This window comes from Oncorhynchus masou, chromosome 10, assembly GCF_036934945.1.
Source record: "Oncorhynchus masou masou isolate Uvic2021 chromosome 10, UVic_Omas_1.1, whole genome shotgun sequence".
Lineage (NCBI taxonomy): Eukaryota > Metazoa > Chordata > Actinopteri > Salmoniformes > Salmonidae > Oncorhynchus > Oncorhynchus masou.
In genome coordinates this window covers 51,096,980-51,120,561 of record NC_088221.1, presented here as the reverse complement: position 1 = coordinate 51,120,561, position 23,582 = coordinate 51,096,980, and the positions used below count along the sequence as shown (strand labels likewise).

At 44.3% G+C, this 23,582-nt stretch overlaps 1 protein-coding gene across 1 annotated transcript in view; it reads right to left on the bottom strand.

Annotated features, from left to right (window-relative positions):
* nrp2b (neuropilin 2b) overlaps positions 1-23,582 on the bottom strand; it is a 222,397-nt gene that overhangs the window by 120,010 nt on the left and 78,805 nt on the right. The window contains 3 exon segments of the mRNA XM_064976976.1: positions 9,443-9,612; positions 10,027-10,182; positions 16,479-16,676. Of these exon segments, the coding sequence (XP_064833048.1) occupies positions 9,443-9,612; positions 10,027-10,182; positions 16,479-16,676 (524 nt within the window).

Below are 23,582 nucleotides of genomic sequence, written 5' to 3'. Positions count from 1 at the left end.
GTGTGATAGAGTGTGATATAGTAAGATAGAGTGTGATAGAGTGATAGAGTGTGATAGAGTGTGATATATTGTGATAGAGTGTGATAGAGTGTGATATAGTGTGATATAGTGTGATATAGTGTGGTAGATTGTGATAGAGTGTGATATCGTGTGATATAGTATGATATAGTATGATATAGAGTGATAGAGTGTGATAGAGTGTGATATAGTGTGATAGAGTGTGATATAGTGTGGTAGAGTGTGATAGAGTGTGGTAGAGTGTGATATAGTGTGATATAGTATGATAGAGTGTGATAGAGTGATAGAGTGTGATAGAGTGTGATATTTTGTGATAGAGTGTGATAGAGTGTGATATAGTATGATAGAGTGTGATAGAGTGTGATACAGTGTGATACAGTGTGATATAGTGTGATATAGTGTGATATAGTGTGATATAGTGTGATATATTATGATAGAGTGTGATAGAGTTTTATAGAGTGTGATATAGTGTGATAGACAAAGACATGAGGAAGTAGATGGCGGCACATTTTTTACATTTAAACTCGGACAAAACAGAGATGTTTGTTCTAGGTCCCAAGAAACAAATACATCTTCTGTTGAATCTGATAATTAATCTTGACGGTTGTACAGTCGTCTCAAATAAAACTGCGAAGGACCTCGGAGTTACTCTGGACCCTGATCTCTCTTTTGACAAACATCAAGACTGTTTCAAGGACAGGTTTTTTCCATCTACGTAACATTGCAAAAATCAGAAACTTTCTGTCCAAAGATGATGCAGAAAAATTAATCCATGCTTTTGTCACTAGAGTTGATTTCAAGGTTTTACTGCTAACCTACAAAGCATTACATGGGCTTGCTCCTACCTATCTCTCTGATTTGGTCCTGCCGTACATACCTACACGTACGCTACGGTCACAAGACGCAGGCCTCCTAATTGTCCCTAGAATTTCTAAGCAAACAGCTTGAGGCAGGGCTTTCTCCTATAGAGCTCCATTTTAAAGGAATGGTCTGCCTACCCATGTGAGAGTCGCAGACTCGGTCTCAACCTTTAAGTCTTTACTGAAGACTCATCTCTTCAGTGGGTCATATGATTGAGTGTAGTCTGGCCCAGGAGTGTGAAGGTGAACGGAAAGGCTCTGGAGCAACAAACCACCCTTGCTGTCTTTGTCTGGTCGGCCCCCCTCTCTCCTCTGGGATTCTCTACCTCTAACCCTATTACAGGGGCTGAGTCACTGGCTTACTGGTGCTCTTCCATGCCGTACCTAGGAGGGGTGCGTCACTTGAGTGGGTTGAGTCTCTGACATGATCTTCCTGTCCTGTTTGTCGCCCCCTCTGGCTCATGCGGTGGAGGAAATCTTCGAGGGCTATACTCGCCCTTGTCTCAGGGTAGTAGGTTGCTGGTCTGTTGATAGTGTTTTTGGGTGTGTGCTTTAGACAAAGTGGGTGGGGTAATATCCTGCCTGGTTGGCCCTGTCCGGGGGTATTGTCGTACGGGGCCACAGTGTCTCCCGATCCCCCTTGTCTCAGCCTCCAGTATCTATGAAGCAATAGTCAATAGTGCTGCTGCTCCAGTTTAAACTGTTCTGCCTGCGGCTATGGAACCCTGACCTGTTCACTGGAAGCGCTACCTTGTCCCAGGCCTGCTGTTTTAAACTCTCTCTCTCTACCGCACATGCTATTTCGAAGTCTGAATGCTCGGCTATGAAAAGCTAAGTGACATTTACTCCTTATGTACTGACCTGTTGCACCCTCTACAACCACTGTGACTTTTATTTGACCCTGTTGCTTGTCTCGAAGCGAGCATAGAAGGCATTTACTTTGTCTGGTAGGCTAATGTATTTGGCAGCTCGCGGCTGGGTTTCCCTTTATAATCTGTTATAGTTTGCGAGCCTTGACACATCTGACGAGCGTCAGAGAATGTGTAGTAGGATTCGTTCTTAATACTGCATTGATGCTTTGCCTGTTTGATGGCTTGTCGGAGGTCGTAGCTGGATTTCTTATAAGCATCCGGGTTAGAGACCCGCTCCTTGAAAGCTACTAGCCTTTAGCTCAGTGTGGATGTTACCTGTAATCCATGGCTTCTGGTTGGGATATGTACGTACGGTCACTGTGGGGACGACATCGTCGATACACTTATTAATGAAGCCGTGACTGATGTGATAAACACCTCAATGTTATCGGATGAATCGCAGAATAAATACCAGTCTGTCGAAGGTCCGGTAGCTTTAGTCTCCGCTTCATTAGACCACTTCCTGTTTGAGTTTTTGCTTGTAAACTGGAATCAGGAGGATACAGTTATGGTCAGATTTGTCTAAATGAGGGTGAGAGAGAGAGAGCTTTGTACGCGTCTCTGTGTGGAGTAAAGGTGGACTACAGTTTAGTCACCTGTAGTTGCACAGGTAACATGCTGATAAAAGAAAACAAGGTAAAAACGGCATTTCAGTTTCCGTTAAAATCACCGTCCACGAGAAGCACCGGTGTGGTAAACAGACAGCTATGAAAATATAGATGGAAAACTCTCTTGTTATATAGTACGGTTTACAGCTTATTCTAACTCAGGTGATCAAAAACATGAGACTTCCTTAATAATATTAGAGATGGCAGTCGTTAACAGAGATACACACCCTCTCATCTTACCCGAGGCTACTGACTGATTTTACCCGAGGCTATCGACTGATCTTACCCGAGGCTACCGACTGATCTTACCCGAGGCTACCAACTGATGTTACCCGAGGCTACCGACTGATCTTACCCGAGGCTATCGACTGATCTTACCCGAGGCTATCGACTGATCTTACCCGAGGCTACCGACTGATCTTACCCGAGGCTACCAACTGATTTTACCCGAGGCTACTGACTGATCTTACCCGAGGCTACCGACTGATTCGACCCGAGGCTACCGGCTGATCTTACTCGAGGCTACCGACTGATGTTACCCAAGGCTACCGACTGATCTTACCCGAGGCTATCGACTGATCTTACCCGAGGCTATCGACTGATCTTACCCGAGGCTACCGACTGATCTTACCCGAGGCTACCGACTGATGTTACCCGAGGCTACCGACTGATCTTACACGAGGCTATCGACTGATCTTACCCGAGGCTATCGACTGATCTTACCCGAGGCTACCGACTGATGTTACCCGAGGCTACCTGATCTTACACGACTGATCTTACCCGAGGCTTCTTACCCGAGGCTACTGACTGATCTTACCCGAGGCTACCGACTGATCTTACCCGAGGCTACCGACTGATCTTACCCGAGGCTACCGACTGATCTTACACGAGGCTACCGACTGATTGACTGATCTTACCCGAGGCTACCGACTGATCTTACCCGAGGCTACAGACTGATCTTACCCGAGGCTACAGACTGATCTTACCCGAGGCTACCGGCTGATCTTACCCGAGGCCACCAACTGATCTTACCCGAGGCTACCGACTGATCTTACCCGAGGCTACAGACTGATCTTACCCGAGGCTACAGACTGATCTTACCCGAGGCTACAGACTGATCTTACCCGAGGCTACAGACTGATCTTACCCGAGGCTACAGACTGATCTTACCCGAGGCTACAGACTGGTCTTGACGAAAGCCAGATGTATATTATCCGTGTGCTCGTTCAGCCACGCCGTCGTGTAACATAGAATATTACCGATTTTCTTTTTCAGACTCAGTTGATAGGATCGTCTCAAACGAAGCTCGTCCAGTTTGTTCTCTAGGGACTGTGTTCGCCATCAGAACGGAGAGTAGAAGCGGTGTATTTGCATTCCCTATGTTGTCTAGTTAGGATGGCGGCTCGTGTTCCTCTTTCGTACCAACTGAGGATAACTGTGTTGCGGGATACAAACTAAACAGGTAGTTTAGTTGCAGTTTGTTTTCAAGGAAAACACTTTTTCAGAAGAGTTCAAAACAACAAACTGACGTTCTACATTCAGAATGCGTCGCACTCTGATGATGCATTTGGAATGCAGCCGCTGACTCTCTGCTCGCCAACCCGGGGACGTCATACTAAACATAAGAGGCGAAAACTGCAGCATCTGTTATCAGTCAGAGAGACAGGTGTTCCCGTTCCCCCTCCACCCTTCCCTTCCATCCCAAATAGCACCCTATTCCCTACATTTGACCAGAGCACATAGAGACTATATACAGTAGGTCAATAAGGTGCAATTTGCAATACAGGCTGTGTCTCTGCCTAGACGCCAGCAGGGAGACAGGCAGGTAGACACTAAATCAATGTCTAGAGGACTGCTGCTAACTGTTGATTACCCGGGAAGGACCATCATCAATCAAGTGGCAGTTACTGTCAGAGTAGAGTAGAGTACAGTAGAGTAGAGGAGGAGAGGAGAGGAGAGGAGAGGAGACGGGAGGGGAGAGGAGAGGAGAAGGGAGGAGAGAGGAGAGGAGAGGAGAGGAGGGGAGGGGAGAGGGAGAGGAGAGGAGAGGAGAGGAGGGGAGAGGAGAGGAGAGGAGAGGAGAGGAGAGGAGAGGAGAGGAGGAGAGAGGAGAGGAGAGGAGAGGAAGGGAGAGGAGGGGAGAGGAGAGGAGAGGAGAGGAGAGGAGGAGCCTCACTCGCATCATCAGGTGGAAGAACAGGACAGAGACACACTTGTGTGTGTTCGAAATGGCACCCTATTCCCTATATAGTGTCATATGGCACCCTATTCCCTATATAGTGTCATATGGCACCCTATTCCCTATATAGTGTCATATGGCACCCTATTCCCTATATAGTGTATCATATGGCACCCTACTCCCTATATAGTGTATCATATGGCACCCTACTCCCTATATAGTGTATCATATGGCACCCTACTCCCTATATAGTGTATCATATGGCACCCTACTCCCTATATAGTGTCATATGGCACCCTACTCCCTATATAGTGTATCATATGGCACCCTATTCCCTATATAGTGTCATATGGCACCCTATTCCCTATATAGTGTCATATGGCACCCTATTCCCTATATAGTGTATCATATGGCACCCTACTCCCTATATAGTGTATCATATGGCACCCTACTCCCTATATAGTGTATCATATGGCACCCTACTCCCTATATAGTGTATCATATGGCACCCTACTCCCTATATAGTGTATCATATGGCACCCTACTCCCTATATAGTGTATCATATGGCACCCTACTCCCTATATAGTGTATCATATGGCACCCTACTCCCTATATAGTGTCATATGGCACCCTACTCCCTATATAGTGTATCATATGCATATGGACCCTGGTCAAAATGAGGGCATTATATAGGGGGTCTGTCTGTCTGTCTGCCTGTCTGTCTGTTCATGTGTCTGTCTGCAACAGTAAGTTAAGGACTCAGTCAGAAGTGTCTCTTCCAGGCTTCCTTCCCAGTAGACCAGAAGAGGACACCATATGTAGAAACAGGATGCATCTCTCTCTCTCTCTCTCTCTCTCTCTCTCTCTCTCTCTCTCTCTCTCTCTCTCTCTCTCTCTCTCTCTCTCTCTCTCTCTCTCTCTCTCTCTCTCTCTCTCTCTCTCTCTCTCTCTCTCTCTCTCTCTCTCTCTCTCTCTCTCTCTCTCTCTCTCTCTCTCTACTAAATCTCTTACACTGACATCTCCACGGAAACATGCACGTGGCTCTTGAGCCAACACACACAGCTTTGCAGAAACACACATGCCCAGGAGCACGCGTCACACTGTCATGAGAGTCCTTTTCAGAGGCCCCGTTGGTAGCTCTGGGGTTTACGTCCCAAACGGCACCCTACTCTCTACATAGTGGCCCTATTCCCATAGGGTTCCCATAGGGCACTTGTCAAAAGTAGTGCACTATGCAGGGAATAGGGTGCCATTTGGAACAGGGCATAAGATGTATGCTGGAGAGGCATGCTGGCATTTATGACAGCTGTTTGTCAAGATGGGCTGTCTGAGGCAGAGAAGAAGGCAGCTAGTCGCAGGTAGACAGACAGCTAGTCGCAGGCAGACAGACAGCTAGTCACAGGCAGACAGACAGGGAGGAAGACGGCAGACAGGCAAACAGACAGGGAGGAAGACGGCAGACAGGCAGACAGACAGGGAGGAAGACGGCAGACAGGCAGACAGACAGCCATGCAGGCAGCTAGGGTGGCCTGGGGAGCACGCAGGGCCCCTCTGCTAGGTGTTAACACAGGAAAACAGCTGGGACCTCTGCAGGAAAGCAGGGACTGCAGAACACTGCTACACGGCACTACAGAGTGACACAAACTATACGGAGAGAGAAAGGTCCACATAACAGACTGCCACAATGGCCACTATACTGAGAGAAAGAGAGAGAGAGAGAGAGAGAGAAAGAGAGAAAGAGAGAGAAAGAGAGAGAAAGAGAGAGAAAGAGACAGACAGACAGACAGACAGACAAGACAAGACAAGACAAGACAAGACAGACAAGACAGACAAGACAGACAAGACAGACAAGACAGACAAGACAGACAAGACAGACAAGACAGACAGAGAGACAGACAGACAGACAGATACACGGACATAGACCGACACAGAATGTCACTCTGCACTTGTCACTGTACTGAGAGAGAGATTAGTGTGTTCCCTCAGGCCACTACTCCACTATCACATATTTACAATACACCATTCATGTGTATGTCTGTGTAGAGTGTGTAACTTATCATGTTTATGTGTGTATGTGTGTCTGTGGCTGTGTGTGTCTCTTCACAGTCCCCAGCTAGTCATGGCTCTATGTAGCACTGTGTGCCTTCCACAGTCTGTTCTGGACTTGGGGACTGTGTGTGTGCCAGTAGTTTAGACAGACAAGCTCAATGCATTCAGCATGTCTACACTTACAAAAACAAGTAGTGATGAAGTTAATCTCTCCTCCACTTTGAGCCAGGAGAGATTGACATGCATATTATTAATATTAGGTCTCTGTGTACATCCAAGGGTCAGCTGCCCTGTTCTGAGTCCCGTTTTGGGACTGTAGGACCTGCCTGTTGATAGTGTTGTTAAGAAGGTAGAAACTAGGACCTGTAGGACTGGCCTTGTTGTTAGTGTTGTTAATTAAGAAGGTAGAAAATATGGCCTGTAGGACCTGCCTTGTTGATAGTGCTGTTAAGGTAGAGCATCACTTTATTATGGACAGACATATCCCCATCTTAGCTACTGATGGATCAATATGTTTGACAATTTACAATCCAGGGTTACTCCAAGCAATTTAGTCAGCTCAACGTGCTCAATTTCCACATTATTTATTACAAGATTTTAGTTGAGGTTTAGGGTTTAGTGAATGATTTGTCCCAAATACAATGTTTTAGATTTATAAATATTTAGGGCTAACTTACTCCTTGCCACCCATTCTGAAACTAACTGCAGCTCTTTGTTAAGTGTTGCAGTCATTTCAGTCGCTTTAGTAGCTGACGTGTGTAGTGTTGAGTCATCCACACAATGGCTTTACTCAAAGCCAGAAGCATGCCATTAGTAAAAATTGAAAAAATAATGGGCTTAGACAGCTTCCCTGGGGAACTCCTGCTTCTACCTGAATTCTGTTGGAGAGGCTTCCATTACAGAACACCCTCTGTGTTCTGTTAGACAGGTAACTCTTTATCCGCAGTATAGCAGGGGGTGTAAATCCATAACACATATGTTTTTCCAGCAGCAGACTATGATCAATAATGTCAAAAGCCGCACTGAAGTCATACAAGACAGCCCCCACAATCTTTTTATCATCAATTTCTCTCAGCCAATCATCAGTTATTTGTGTAAGTGTTGTGCTTGTTGAATGTCCTTCTCTATAAGCGTGCTGAAAGTCTGTTGTCAATTTGTTTTACTAAATAACATTGTATCTGGTCAGTTTACTAAGGGTTGGTAACAGGCTGATTGGTCAGATATTTGAGCCAGTAAAAGGTGCTTTACTATTCTTGGTTAGCTGAATGACTTTAGCTTCCTTCCAGGCCTGAAGTCACACAATTTCTGGTATGGCTTAAATTGAAGATGTGCAAATAGGAGTGACAATATCATCTGCTATAATCCTCATAGTACCACATAGTACCACATCATACCACATGGTACCACATAGTACCATATAGTACAAAATCATACCACATAGTACCACACAATACCACATGGTACCATATAGTACAAAATCATACCACATAGTACCACACAATACCACATCGCACCACATGGTACCACATAGTACAAAATCATACCATATCATACCACATAGTACCATATAGTAAAAACTCATACCACATAGTACCACATCATACCACATGGTACCACATAGTACCATATAGTACAAAATCATACCACATAGTACCACATAATACCACATAGTACCACATAGTACCACATCACACCACATAGTACCACATAGTACCACATAGTACCACATCATACCACATAGTACCACATAGTACCACATCATACCACATGGTACCACATAGTACCATATAGTACAAAATCATACCACATAGTACCACGTAATACCACATGGTACCACATAGTACCATATAGTACAAAATCATACCATATAGTACCACATAATACCACATAGTACCACACAATACCACATTTTACCACATGGTACCACATAGTACCACATCGCACCACATAGTACCACATCATACCACATGGTACCACATAGTACCATATAGTACAAAATCATACCACATCATACCACATAGTACCACATAGTACCACATCATACCACATAGTACCACATCACACCACATAGTACCATATAGTACAAAATCATACCACATAGTACCACATAATACCACATAGTACCACACAATACCACATAATACCACATGGTACCACATAGTACCACATCGCACCACATGGTACCACATAGTACCACATCATACCACATGGTACCACATAGTACCACATAGTACCATATAGTACAAAATCATACCACATAGTACCACATCATACCACATAGTACCACACAATACCACATCGCACCACATAGTACCACATTGTACCACGTAGTACCTCGTAGTACCACATAGTACCACATAGTACCACATCGCACCACATCATACCACATAGTACCACATTGTATCACGTAGTACCTCGTAGTACCACATAGTACCACATTGTACCACGTAGTACCTCGTAGTATCACATTTTACCACATTGTAGGTATGAAGCCACTATTAATGTTGCGTCTATCTACGTATATTCTGACTCATGGAGACACTTAATAATGTCTGTCTGTTTCTCAAGTCCTCAGCCGAAAGACTGAGATTCAAACAGATAAACCTGTTACTTCTAAAGGTGATTCCAACTTGATCTCTTCATCTCTGCAAACATTGGGTTATTAACTACATTTAAAAGTCTATCACAGGTCGTTGATCTCCATTGGACTGAATCTACACTCACTGAACGAGAATGAGATTCCATTTCTGTCCACACGACCTGTGATCGACGAGACACCAGGCACTTTTGCACAGTTGTTAAATGTGGAGTCTCACCTGGATGTACTCCTTGCTGCTGTCCTCGTTGGGCGTCCACGCGTTGTTGCCGTTGTTAAGGCGGGCCTGCCGTGGCAACCATGTGTTGTCATAGAAGGAAGAGGAGGCAGTGATCTGGTCGTCAGAGATCTTCCCTGACTCCAGACCTAACGCGTTACTGCAATGGAAGGCTGGGGGAGGAGAGCGGTGGACCAATCAATCAAGCAATCAATTAATCAATCAATCAATGACAGGTGGCCCAATCAATCAAGCAATCAATTAACCAATCGATCAACCAATCAATCAATGAGAGGTGGACCAATCAATCAAGCAATCAATCTATAACAGGTGGCCCAATAAATCAAGCAATCAATTAACCAATCAATTAACCAATCAATCAATGAGAGGTGGACCAATCAATCAACCAATCAATCAATGACAGGTGGACCAATCAATCAACCAATGAGAGGTGGACCAATCAATAAACCAATCAATCAATGAGAGGTGGACCAATCAATCAACCAATCGATCAATGACAGGTGGACAGTCAGATACAGAACTGAAGAGAGAAGGATCAATAAACACACACACACAGCAGTACTTACTGTCGCTGACTTCTTTGTGTGTCATGTTGTAGCGAGCAGAGAAGCCATCTTTGGCCACGGCCATGTCCGTGTGGAAAGACAGAGACAGGATACCTGTAGATGATGTGATTTCAGGAGGGATCTTAGTTCCACAGTAACGTCCTATCAGAGGCCCCACTGCAAACACGTACACAAACCAGAGACCACCATTAGGAGCATGACATTATGTGACATAACATAACATAACATAACATAACATAGCATAGTATTACATAACGTAATACAGCCTAATATAAGATAATATAACGTAACGTAACGTAACTGAACTGAATATTACCATATATATACTAGAGGTGCATTATCATATCAATACTAGAGGGACATTACCATATCAATACTAGAGGGACATTACCATATCAAGACTAGAGGGACATTACCATATCAATACACAGGACATTATCATATCAATACTAGAGGGGCATTATCAAATCAATACTAGAGGGACATTACCATATCAATACTAGAGGGACATTAACATATCAAGACTAGAGGGACATTACCATATCAATACACAGGACATTACCATATCAAGACTAGAGGGGCATTACCATATAAAGACTAGAGGGACATTACCATATAAATACTAGAGGGACATGAACATATCAAGACTAGAGAGGGCATTACCATATCAAGACTAGAGGGACATTACCATATCAAGACTAGAGGGACATTACCATATCAAGACTAGAGGGACATTACCATGTCAAAACTAGAGAGGGCATTACCATATCAAGACTAGAGGGACATTACCATGTCAAGACTAGAGGGACATTACCATGTCAAGACTAGAGGAGCATTACCATATCAAGACTAGAGGGACATTACCATATCAAAACTAGATGGACATTACCATATCAATACACAGGCCATTACCATATCAAGACTAGAGGGACATTACCATATCAATACACAGGACATTACCATGTCAAGACTAGAGGGGCATTACCATATCAATACTAGAGGGACATTACCATGTCAAGACTAGATGGACATTACCATATCAATACACAGGACATTACCATATCAAGACTAGAGGGACATTACCATATCAATACACAGGACATTACCATGTCAGGACTAGAGGGGCATTACCATATCAATACTAGAGGGAAATTATCATATCAATACTAGATGGACATTGCCATATCAATACACAGGACATTACCATATCAATAATGGAGGGACATTACCGTATCAATACACAGGACATTATCATGTCAACACTAGAGGGACATTACCATATCAATACTAGAGGGACATTAACATATCAATACACAGGACATTATCATATCAATACTAGAGGGACATTACCATATCAATACTAGAGGGACATTACCATATCAAGACTAGAGGGGCATTACCATATCAATACTAGAGGGACATTACCATATCAATACTAGAGGGACATTACCATATCAATACTAGAGGGACATTACCATATCAATACTAGAGGGACATTACCATATCAATACACATGACATTATCATATCAATACTAGATGGACATTACCATATCAATACTAGAGGGACATTACCATATCAATACACAGGACATTATCATATCAACACTAGAGGGGCATTATCATATCAATACTAGAGGGACATTACCATATCAAGACTAGAGGGACATTACCATATCAATACACATGACATTATCATATCAATACTAGAGAGCCATTATCATATCAATACTAGAGGGGCATTACCATATCAATACACAGGACATTATCATGTCAACACTAGAGGACATTACCATATCAATACTAGAGGGACATTACCATATCAAGACTAGAGGGGCATTACCATATCAATGCTAGAGGGACATTACCATATCAATACACAGGGCATTATCATATCAAGACTAGAGGGACATTACCATATCAATACACAGGACATTACCATATCAAGACTAGACATTACCATATCAAGACTAGAGGGGCATTACATTAATACATGGGGCATTACCATATCAATGCTAGAGGGCCATTACCATATCAATACACAGGACATTATCATATCAATACTAGAGAGACATTATCATATCAATACTAGATGGACATTACCATATCAATACTAGAGGGACATTACCATATCAATACTAGAGGGACATTACCATATCAAGACTAGAGGGACATTACCATATCAATACTAGAGGGACATTACCATATCAATACACAGGGCATTATCATATCAATACTGGAGAGACATTATCATATCAATACTAGATGGACATTACCATATCAATACTAGAGGGACATTACCATATCAATACACAGGGCATTATCATATCAATACTAGAGGGGCATTACCATATCAATACACAGGACATTATCATATCAATACTAGAGGGGCATTACCATATCAATACACAGGACATTGCCATACCATGACTAGAGGGACATTATCATATCAAGACTAGAGGGACATTATCATATCAAGACTAGAGGGACATTACCATATCAATACATACATTACCATATCATGACTAGGGGACATTACCATATCAAGACTAGAGGGACATTACCATATCAATACTAGAGGGACATTACCATATCAATACTAGAGGGACATTACCATATCAATACTAGAGGGGCATTACCATATCAAGACTAGAGGGACATTACCATATCAATACTAGAGGGGCATTACCATATCAATACTAGAGGGGCATTACCATATCAAGACTAGAGGAACATTACCATATCAATACTAGAGGGGCATTACCATATCAATACTAGAGGGGAATTACCATATCCAGACTAGAGGAACATTACCATATCAATACTAGAGGGGCATTACCATATCAAGACTAGAGGGACATTACCATAATACAAGGTCATTATCATATCAATACTAGGGTACATTACCATATCAATACTAGAGGGGCATTACCATATCAAGACTAGAGGGGCATTACCATATCAAGACTAGAGGGACATTACCATATCAATACTAGAGGGACATTACCATATCAATACTAGAGGGGCATTACCATATCAAGACTAGAGGGACATTACCATATCAATACTAGAGGGGCATTATCATATCAATACTAGATGGACATTACCATGTCAATACAGATGACATTATCCATATCAATTACATATCAAGACTAGAGGGACATTACCATATCAATACACAGGACATTATCAAAACCATACTAGAGGGACATTATATATCAGGACTAGGGGGACATTACCATATCAATACTAGAGGGACATTACCATATCAAGACTAGAGGGACATTACATATCAAGACACCATATCAATACACAGGACATTGCCATACCATGACTAGAGGGACATTATCATATCAAGACTAGAGGGACATTACCATATCATGACTAGAGGGACATTACCATAGCAAGACTAGAGTGACATTACCATATCAATACACAGGACATTACCATATCAATACTAGATGCATTACCATATCCAGACTAGAGGAACATTACCATATCAATACTAGAGGAGCATTACCATATCAATACTAGAGGGGCATTACCAGACTAGAGGAACATTACCATATCAATACTAGAGGGGTTACCATATCCAGACTAGAGGAACATTACCATATCAATACTAGAGGAGCATTACCATATCAAGACTAGAGGGACATTACCATATCAATACACATGTCATTATCATATCAATACTAGAGGTACATTACCATATCAATACTAGAGGGGCATTACCATATCAATACTAGAGGGACATTATCATATCAATACACATGTCATTACCATATCAATACACAGGACATTACCATATCAATACACAGGACATTACCATATCAATAATGGAGGGACATTACCATATCAATACACAGGACATTATCATGTCAACACTAGAGGACATTATCATATCAATACTAGAGGGACATTACCATATCAAGACTAGAGGGACATTACCATATCAATACTAGAGGGACATTACCATATCAAGACTAGAGGGACATTACCATATCAATACACAGGACTTACCATGTCAAAACTAGGGGACATTACCATATCAATACACAGGACATTACCATATCAATACTAGAGGACATTACCATATCAATACTAGAGGGACATTACCATATCAAGACTAGAGGGACATTACCATATCAAGACTAGAGGGACATTACCATATCAAGACTAGAGGGACATTACCATATCAATACTAGAGGGGCATTACCATATCAATACTAGAGGGACATTACCATATCAATACACAGGACATTATCATATCAATACTAGATGGACATTACCATATCAATACTAGAGGGACATTACCATATCAATACACAGGGCATTATCATATCAATACTAGAGGGGCATTACCATATCAAGACTAGAGGGGCATTATCATATAAAGACTAGAGGGGCATTACCATATCAATACACAGGACATTACCATATCAGGACTAGAGGAACATTACCATATCAATACTAGAGGGGCATTACCATATCAATACTAGAGTCATTACCATATCAGGACTAGAGGGGCATTACCATATAAAGACTAGAGGGACATTACCATATCAAGACTAGAGGAACATTACCATATAAATACTAGAGGGGCATTACCATATCAAGACTAGAGGGACATTACCATATCAATACTAGAGGGACATTACCATATCAATACTAGAGGGGCATTACCATATCAAGACTAGAGGGACATTACCATATCAATACTAGAGGGACATTTCCATAGCAATACTAGAGGGGCATTATCATATCAATATTAGAGGGGCATTACCATATCAATACACAGGACATTATCATGTCAACACTAGAGGGACATTACCATATCAATACACAGGGCATTATCATATCAACACTAGAGGGGCATTATCATATCAATACTAGAGGGACATTACCATATCAAGACTAGAGGGGCATTACCATATCAATACACATGACATTACCATATCAATACTAGAGGGACATTACCATATCAAGACTAGAGGGACATTACCATATCAGTACAGGGGCATTACCATATCAATACTAGAGGGCCATTACCATATCAATACCCAGTACATCATCATATCAATACTAGATGGACATTACCATATCAATACTAGAGGGGCATTACCATATCAAGACTAGAGGGACATTACCATATCAATACTAGAGGGACATTATCATATCAATACTAGAGGGGCATTACCATATCAATACTAGAGGGGCATTACATATCAATACTAGAGGGACATTATCATATCAATACTAGATGTACATTACCATATCAATACACAGGACATTACCAGTCAAGACTAGGGGGCATTACCATGTCAATACACAGGACATTATCATATCAATACTAGGGGGCATTATCATATCAAGACTAGAGGGACATTACCATATCAATACACAGGACATTATCATATCAATACTAGAGGGACATTATCATATCAAGACTAGAGGGACATTACCATATCAGTACATAGGACATTACCATATCATGAATAGAGGGACATTACCATATCAAGACTAGAGTGACATTATCATATCAATACAGGACATTACCATATCAATACTAGAGGGACATTACCATATCAAGACTAGAGGGACATTACCATATCAATACTAGAGAGACATTACCATATCCAGACTAGAGTAACCATATCAATACTAGAGGAGATTACCATATCAATACTAGAGGGGCATTACCATATCCAGACTAGAGGAACATTACCATATCAATACTAGAGGGGCATTACCATATCAAGACTAGAGGGACATTACCATATCACTACACCAGTCATTATCATATCAATACTAGAGGGACATTACCAGTCAATACTAGAGGGGCATTACCATATCAATACTAGAGGGGCATTACCATATCAAGACTAGAGGGACATTACCATATCAATACACAGGACATTATCATATCAATACTAGAGGGACATTACCATATCAAGACTAGAGGGACATTACCATATCAAGACTAGAGGGACATTACCATATCAATACACAGGGCATTACCATATCAATGCTAGAGAGACATTATCATATCAATACTAGATGGACATTACCATATCAAGACTAGAGGGACATTATCATATCAAGACTACTCTCCACCTAGAAAGAAGCAGGCTCTGCCCTGCCAGCCTCCACCTAGAAAGAAGCGTTGCCACTCCTCATGATGCTGTTGTAGTCAGAAGTATCAATCACTCTGTAGTTCGAATAGAACCAGAAGGTCACTAGAGGGGTTTCCAGGGGCAGAGGAGCTGCCAGGAGATGCCAGGGTCACACAGGAGAAGCTGCCAGGAGCTGCCAGGGCATCACTAGAGGAGCTGCCAGGGGATCACTAGAGGAGCTGCCAGGGCAAGGCCTTGATGAAAGAGTACTGATTGTTGTGTGTGCAGAAGACTTGTGTGTGTGTGTGTAGTGTATTTTGTGTGTCTTTAAGACTCACCCTGTGGCAGACCGTCCCAGACCTCCAACCAGTCGTAGTCAGTCAGTCAGTCAAAGGTCAGGAAGGTCAGGGCCACGTCCATGGCCGGGGGCACGATGATTATAAAGGAACACTCCAGGTTATGAGGGTATTTATCAGGGAACCCCGGAGACTCAATAATCCCGTTCTGACTGGTGAAGTTACGGGAGCAGTCTGAACCTGAAACTCACAAATAACACAGGAGATTCATTAATGGATCAATCAGTCAGTGAGACAATCAGTCAATCAGTCAGTCAGTCAGAGAGTCAGTCAGTCAGTGAGACAGTCAGTCAGTCAGTCAGAGAGTCAGTCAGTCAGTGAGACAGTCAGTCAGTCAGTCAGAGAGTCAGTCAGTCAGTGAGACAGTCAGTCAGTCAGTCAGAGAGTCAGTCAGTCAGTCAGACAGTCAGTCAGTCAGACAGTCAGTCAGTCAGTCAGTCAGACAATCAGTCAGTCAATCAGTCAGTCAGTCAGAGAGTCAGTCAGACAGACAGTCAGTCAGTCAGTCAGACAGAGAGTCAGTCAGTCAGTCAGACAGTCAGTCAGTGAGACAGTCAGTCAGTCAGTGAGACAGTCAGTGAGACAATCAGTCAGTCAGTGAGACAGTCAGTGAGACAATCAGTCAGTCAGTGAGACAATCAGTCAGTCAGTGAGACAGTCAGTCAGTCAGTCAGTCAGTCAGTCAGTCAGTCAGTCAGTCAGTCTGTCTCTCTCTCTCTCTCTCTCTCTCTCTCTCTCTCTCCTCTCTCTCCTCTCTCTCCCTCTCAGTCAATCAGTGAGTCAGTCAGTCAATCAGTCAGTCAATAAATCAGTCTCTCTCTCTTTCTCTGTCTCTCTCTCCATATCTGTCTCTGTGTCTGTGTCTCTTTCCTTCAACCTACATGTTGTAAAGATAGGTTTAGATGGCAGAATTACAGCAGAGCCACTAATAGCTATATTCACCAGTGTGTTGTCAGTCTGTTTAGTTCACTCAGAGATACCCTGTAGGTGTTGGTCCTATGGGTCCCTTTAACCCTGTGGTCATTAGTACAGTCAACGAGACAACACAGCCTTTGGTCCTAAAGTCTACGTCACGGAGAAAGAGACAGAGCGGGATCAAATCAATGGATGAGCTACCAGAGAATCCCCTCAGGCCACCAGCTTGTCTGCTCAGTACTAAACACTGACAGTCCCTGAGGACACAATGGTCTATTCATTAACAACATGCAACATGCAGACGTACATCTTTTGTATTGTATTTTTTGTGATCATCTGTTTATTACAATTTATTTTGACTGTTTAGGGGAAACAGAGACAGAGAGAGAGAACCCAAAAAGGCCTGTGGTGTTGATGGTATCCTCAATGATATGATCAAATATACAGACAACAAATTTCAATTGGCTATACTAAAACTCTTTAACATCATCCTTAGCTCTGGCATCTTCCCCAATATTTGGAACCGAGGACTGATCACCCCAATCCACAAAAGTGGAGACAGATTTGACCCCAATAACTCCTAGACCTTAGTGCTGCTTTTGATACCATCGATCACCACATTCTTTTGGAGAGATTGGAATCCCAAATTGGTCTACACGGACAAGTTCTGGCCTGGTTTAGATCTTATCTGTCGGAAAGATATCAGTTTGTCTCTGTGAATGGTTTGTCCTCTGACAAATCAACTGTAAATGTTGATGTTCCTCAAGGTTCCGTTTTAGGACCACTATTGTTTTCACTATATATTTTACCTCTTGGGGATGTTATTCGAAAACATAATGTTAACTTTCACTGCTATGCGGATGACACATAGCTGTACATTTCAATGAAACATGGTGAAGCCCGAAAATTACCCTTGCTAGAAGCATGTGTTTCAGACATAAGGAAGTGGATAGCTGCAAACTTTCTACTTTTAAACTCGGACAAAACAGAGATGCTTGTTCTAGGTCCCAAGAAACAAAGAGAATGGTTGTACAGTCGTCTAAAATAAAACTGTGAAGGACCTCGGCGTTACTCTGGACCCTGATCTCTCTTTTGAAGAACATATCAAGACCATTTCAAGGACAGCTTTTTTCCATCTACGTAACATTGCAAAAATCAGAAACTTTCTGTCCAAAAATTATGCAGAAAAATTAATCCATGCTTTTGTCACTTCTAGGTTAGACTACTGCAATGCTCTACTTTCCGGCTACCCAGATAAAGCACTAAATAAAATTAAGTTAGTGCTAAATACGGCTGCTAGAATCCTGGCCATGTTCTGTTACAATCTCCACACGGCACAGCCAGAAGAGGACTGACCACCCCACATAGCCTGGTTCCTCTCTAGGTTTCTTCCTAGGTTTTGGCCTTTCTAGGGAGTTTTTCCTAGCCACCGTGCTTCTACACCTGCATTGCTTGCTGTTTGGGGTTTTAGGCTGGGTTTCTGTACAGCACTTTGAGTTATCAGCTGATGTACGAAGGGCTATATCAATAAATTTGATTTGATTTGATTTACTGTGGGAAATGTGTTCACAGCAAACTTGGGAAAATCTTCTGCATTATCATTAACAGCAGACAAATGTCAAATTGGCTTTTTACCAAATTATGACAGACCATGTATTCACCCTGCACACCCTAACTGACAACCAAACAAACCAAAACAAAGGCAAAGTCTTCTCATGCTTTGTTGATTTCAAAAAAGGCTTCGACTCAATTTGGCATGAGGGTCTGCTATACAAACTGATGGAAAGTGGTGTTGGGGGTAAAACATACAACATTATAAAATCCATGTACACAAACAACAAGTGTGTGGTTAAAATAGGCAAAACACACACATTTCATCTCACAGGGCCCCGGGGTTAGACAGGGATGCAGCTAAATCCCCACCCTCTTCAACATATATATCAACGAATTGGCGCGGGCACTGGAAAAGTCTGCAGCACCCGGCCTCACCCTACTAGAATCGGAAGTCAAATGTCTACTGTTTGCAGATGATCTGGTGCTTCTGTCACCAACCAAGGAGGGCCTACAGCAGCACCTAGATCTTCTGCACAGATTCTGTCAGACCTGGGCCCTGGCAGTAAATCTCAGTAAGACAAAAATAATGGTGTTCCAAAAAAGGTCCAGTCACCAGGACCACGAATACAAATTCCATCTAGACACCGTTGCCCTAGAGCACGGTTGTGAGGTCTGGGGTCCGCTCACCAACCAAGAATTCACAAAATGGGACAAAAACCAAATTGAGACTGCATGCAGAATTCTACAAAAATATCCTTTGCGTACAGCGTAGAACACCAAATGCAGAGCAGGCCGATACCCACAAATGATCAAATTCCAGAAAGAGACGTTAAATTCTACAACCACCTAAAGGAAAAAAAGCCATCGCCTACAGAGAGATGAACCTGGAGAAGAGTCCCCTAAGCAAGCTGGTCCTGGGGCTCTGTTCACAAACACACCCTACAGAGAGATGAACCTGGAGAAGAGTCCCCTAAGCAAGCTGGTCCTGGGGCTCTGTTCACAAACACACCCTACAGAGAGATGAACCTGGAGAAGAGTACCCTAAGCAAGCTGGTCCTGGGGCTCTGTTCACAAACACACCCTACAGAGAGATGAACCTGGAGAAGAGTACCCTAAGCAAGCTGGTCCTGGGGCTCTGTTCACAAACACACCCTACAGAGAGATGAATCTGGAGAAGAGTACCCTAAGCAAGCTGGTCCTGGGGCTCGGTTCACAAACACAACCTACAGAGAGGTGAACCTGGAGAAGAGTACCCTAAGCAAGCTGGTCCTGGGGCTCTGTACACAAACACACACCCCAGGACAGCAACACAATTTGACCCAATCAAATCATGAGAAAACAAAAAGATAATTACTTGACACATTGGAAAGAGTTAACAAAAAACAGAGCAAACTAGAATGCTATTTGGCCTTAAACAGAGAGTACACAGTGGCAGAATACCTGACCACTGTGACTGACCCAAACTTAAGGAAAGCTTTGACTATGTACAGACTCACTGAGCATAGCCTTGCTATTGAGAAAGGCCGCCGTAGGCAGACATGGCTCTCAAGAGAAGACAGGCTATGTGCTCAATGCCCACAACATGAGGTGGAAACTGAGCTGCACTTCCTAACCTTCTGTCCTATATATTAGAGAGAGAGAGAGAGAGAGAGTCTACTTCCTCCCCCCACCCTGTCTCCTTCCTCCCCCAACCCTGTCTCCTTCCTCCCCCCACCCTGTCTCCTTCCTCCCCCCACACTGTCTCCTTCCTCACCCCCCCTCCCCCCACACTGTCTCCTTCCTCCCCCCACCCTGTCTCCTTGCTCCCCCCACACTGTCTCCTTCCTCCCCCCACCCTGTCTCCTTGCTCCCCCCACCCTGTCTCCTTCCTCCCCCACCCTGTCTCCTTCTCCCCCACCCTGTCTCCTTCTCCCCCACCCTGTCTCCTTCTCCCCCACCCTGTCTACTTCTCATCCCCCCACCCTGTCCCCCCCCCACCCTGTCCCCCCCCACCCTGTCTCCTTCTCCCCCACCCTGTCTCCTTCTCCCCCACCCTGTCTCCTTCCTCCCCCCACCCTGCCCTTCCCCCCACCCTGTCTCCTTCCCCCCACCCTGTCTCCTTCTCCCCCACCCTGTCTCCTTCCCCCACCCCCCCCCCCACCCCTCCCCCCCCTCACCCTGCCCCCTCACTGTCTCCCTTCCTCCCCCACCCTTCTCCTCCCCCTTGTCTCCTTCTCCCCCACCCTTTCCTCCCCCCACCCTGTCTACTTCCCCCCCCACCCTGCCCCCTCACCCTGCCCCCCCACCCTCTCCTTCTCCCCACCCTGTCTCATTCCTCCCCCACCATGTCTCCTTCTCCCCCACCCTGTCTCCTTCTCCCCTACCTGGTTTACTCCTCCCCCACCCTGTCTCCTTCTCCCCCACCCTGTCTCCTTCTCCCCCACCCTGTCTCCTTCTCCCCCTTGCTCACCTCCCCCACCATGTCTCCTGTCCCCCACCCTGTCTCCTTCTCCCCCACCCTGTCTCCCCCCCCCCCTGTCTCCTCTCCCCCACCCTGTCTACCCTGTTCCTCCCCCCACCCTGCCCCCCCCCACCCTGTCCCCCCCCCACCCTGTCTCCTTTCTCCCCCACCCTGTCTCCTTCTCCCCCACCCTGTCTCCTTCTCCCCACTTCCTCCCCCACCCTGCCCCCCCCCACCCTCACCCTGCCCCCCCCCCCTGTCTCCTTCTCCCCCACCCTTTCTCCTTCCTCCCCCCACCCTGTCTCATTCCTCCCCCACCCTGTCTACTTCTCCCCCACCCTGCCCCCTCCCCTACCCTGTCTCCTTCTCCTCCCCCACCCTGTCTCCTTCTCCCCCACCCTGTCTCCTTCTCCCCCACCCTGTCTACTTCTCCTCCACCCTGTCTCCCCCACCCTTCTCCCCCACCCTGTCTCCTTCCACCCCACCCTGTCTCCTCCCACCCTGTCTCCCCCACCCTGTCTCCTTCTCCCCCCCACCCTGTCTCCTTCTCCCCCACCCTGTCTCCTTCTCCCCCACCCTGTCTCCACCCTTCCCCCCCACCCTTTCTCCTTCCTCCCCCCACACTGTCTCATTCCTCCCCCACCCTGTCTCCTTCTCCCCCACCCTGTCTCCTTCTCCCCCACCCTGTCTCCTTCTCCCCCACCCTGTCTCCTTCTCCCCCACCCTGTCTCCTTCTCCTCCACCCTGTCTCCTTCTCCCCCACCCTGTCTTATTCCCCCTCCAACCCCCTACTGACAGGCAGTATGTCAGGCAGGCACGTGTGGTGGGCTCTGGGGAGTGGCCCTGTGAGTGAGACCTCTGGGTTAGACAGGTCTGGGCTTGTCTGTCTCACCATCCCACCAGCACTAACTGAGACTCTTACAGAAACAACCCTCTTGTCAGACTATGTTTGTGGATTCTTGTTGTCAGACCGCTGCTAAGGAGGAACAAAACACCTTACAAGCGCTGATCATAAATGTTTGTGTGTGTGTGTGTGGGGATGATTTTGAGTCGTTGCAAGATGAGAGGGTAATATGATGTCACAGCTCCAGCTTCGTCTTCCTCGTTCGGTCCTGTGAGAGACGTGTAGCTAGTACCAGCCGGTGTGTGTGTGTGTGTGTGTGTGTGTGTGTGTGTGTGTGTGTGTGTGTGTGTGTGTGTGTGTGTGTGTGTGTGTGTGTGTGTGTGTGTGTGTGTGTGAACCCTGCAGGGTCACAGCTGGTGAGGTAGTATATAAATAGAGTTAAGAGCAACAGATGACTCTCTGTTTGTTCTTTGATCCACTGACATTTCTGGCCTTCCTCCTCTCCTCTCCTCCCTGACCACCTTCCCTTCAGCCTGTCAACAACAGCCCCCCCCTCCTCAAAACTCAAATAATCATCAGAGATTGGTTGTTATTTCGCATATTAACAAGCATGTCTAGAACATGATACTGGACCTCAGGCAAGAGCACTGGACATGCCTCAATTCAATTCAAGGGTTTTATTGGCATGGGAAACATGTGTTAACATTGCCAAAGCAAGTGAGGTAGATAGATAATATACAAAAGTGAAATAAACAATAAATATTAACAGTAAACCTTACACATGCAGACAGAAGTTTCAAAACAATAGAGACATTACAAATGTCATATTATATAATAATATATAATATTGATATATACAGTGGGGCAAAAAAGTATTTAGTCAGCCACCAATTGTGCAAGTCCTCCCACTTAAAAAGATGAGAGAGGCCTGTAAAATCACATTGTAGGATTTTTAATGAATTTATTTGCAAATTATGGTGGAAAATAAATATTTGGTCACCTACAAACAAGCATTACATTAAAATTGTTAAGAAAATAACATAATTCTTTAACCAGGGGCGGGGACTGGGGTTGTAATCTGAGCCCCCATCCCGGATCTGGGAGCATGATTATTGGCTGACACTAATTAGCATAACGCAACGGACATAAATACCCCTAGAAAATAGTCCTATTCATGAAAATCACAAATGAAATATATTGAGATGAAATATATTGATATGTACATTGTACAAGAGAGATGTACATTGTTACGTCATGCAAATAAAGCAAATTGAGATTGAGAATGAGAGAGAGAGAGAGAGAGAGAGACAGAGAGAGAGAGAGAGAGGAGACA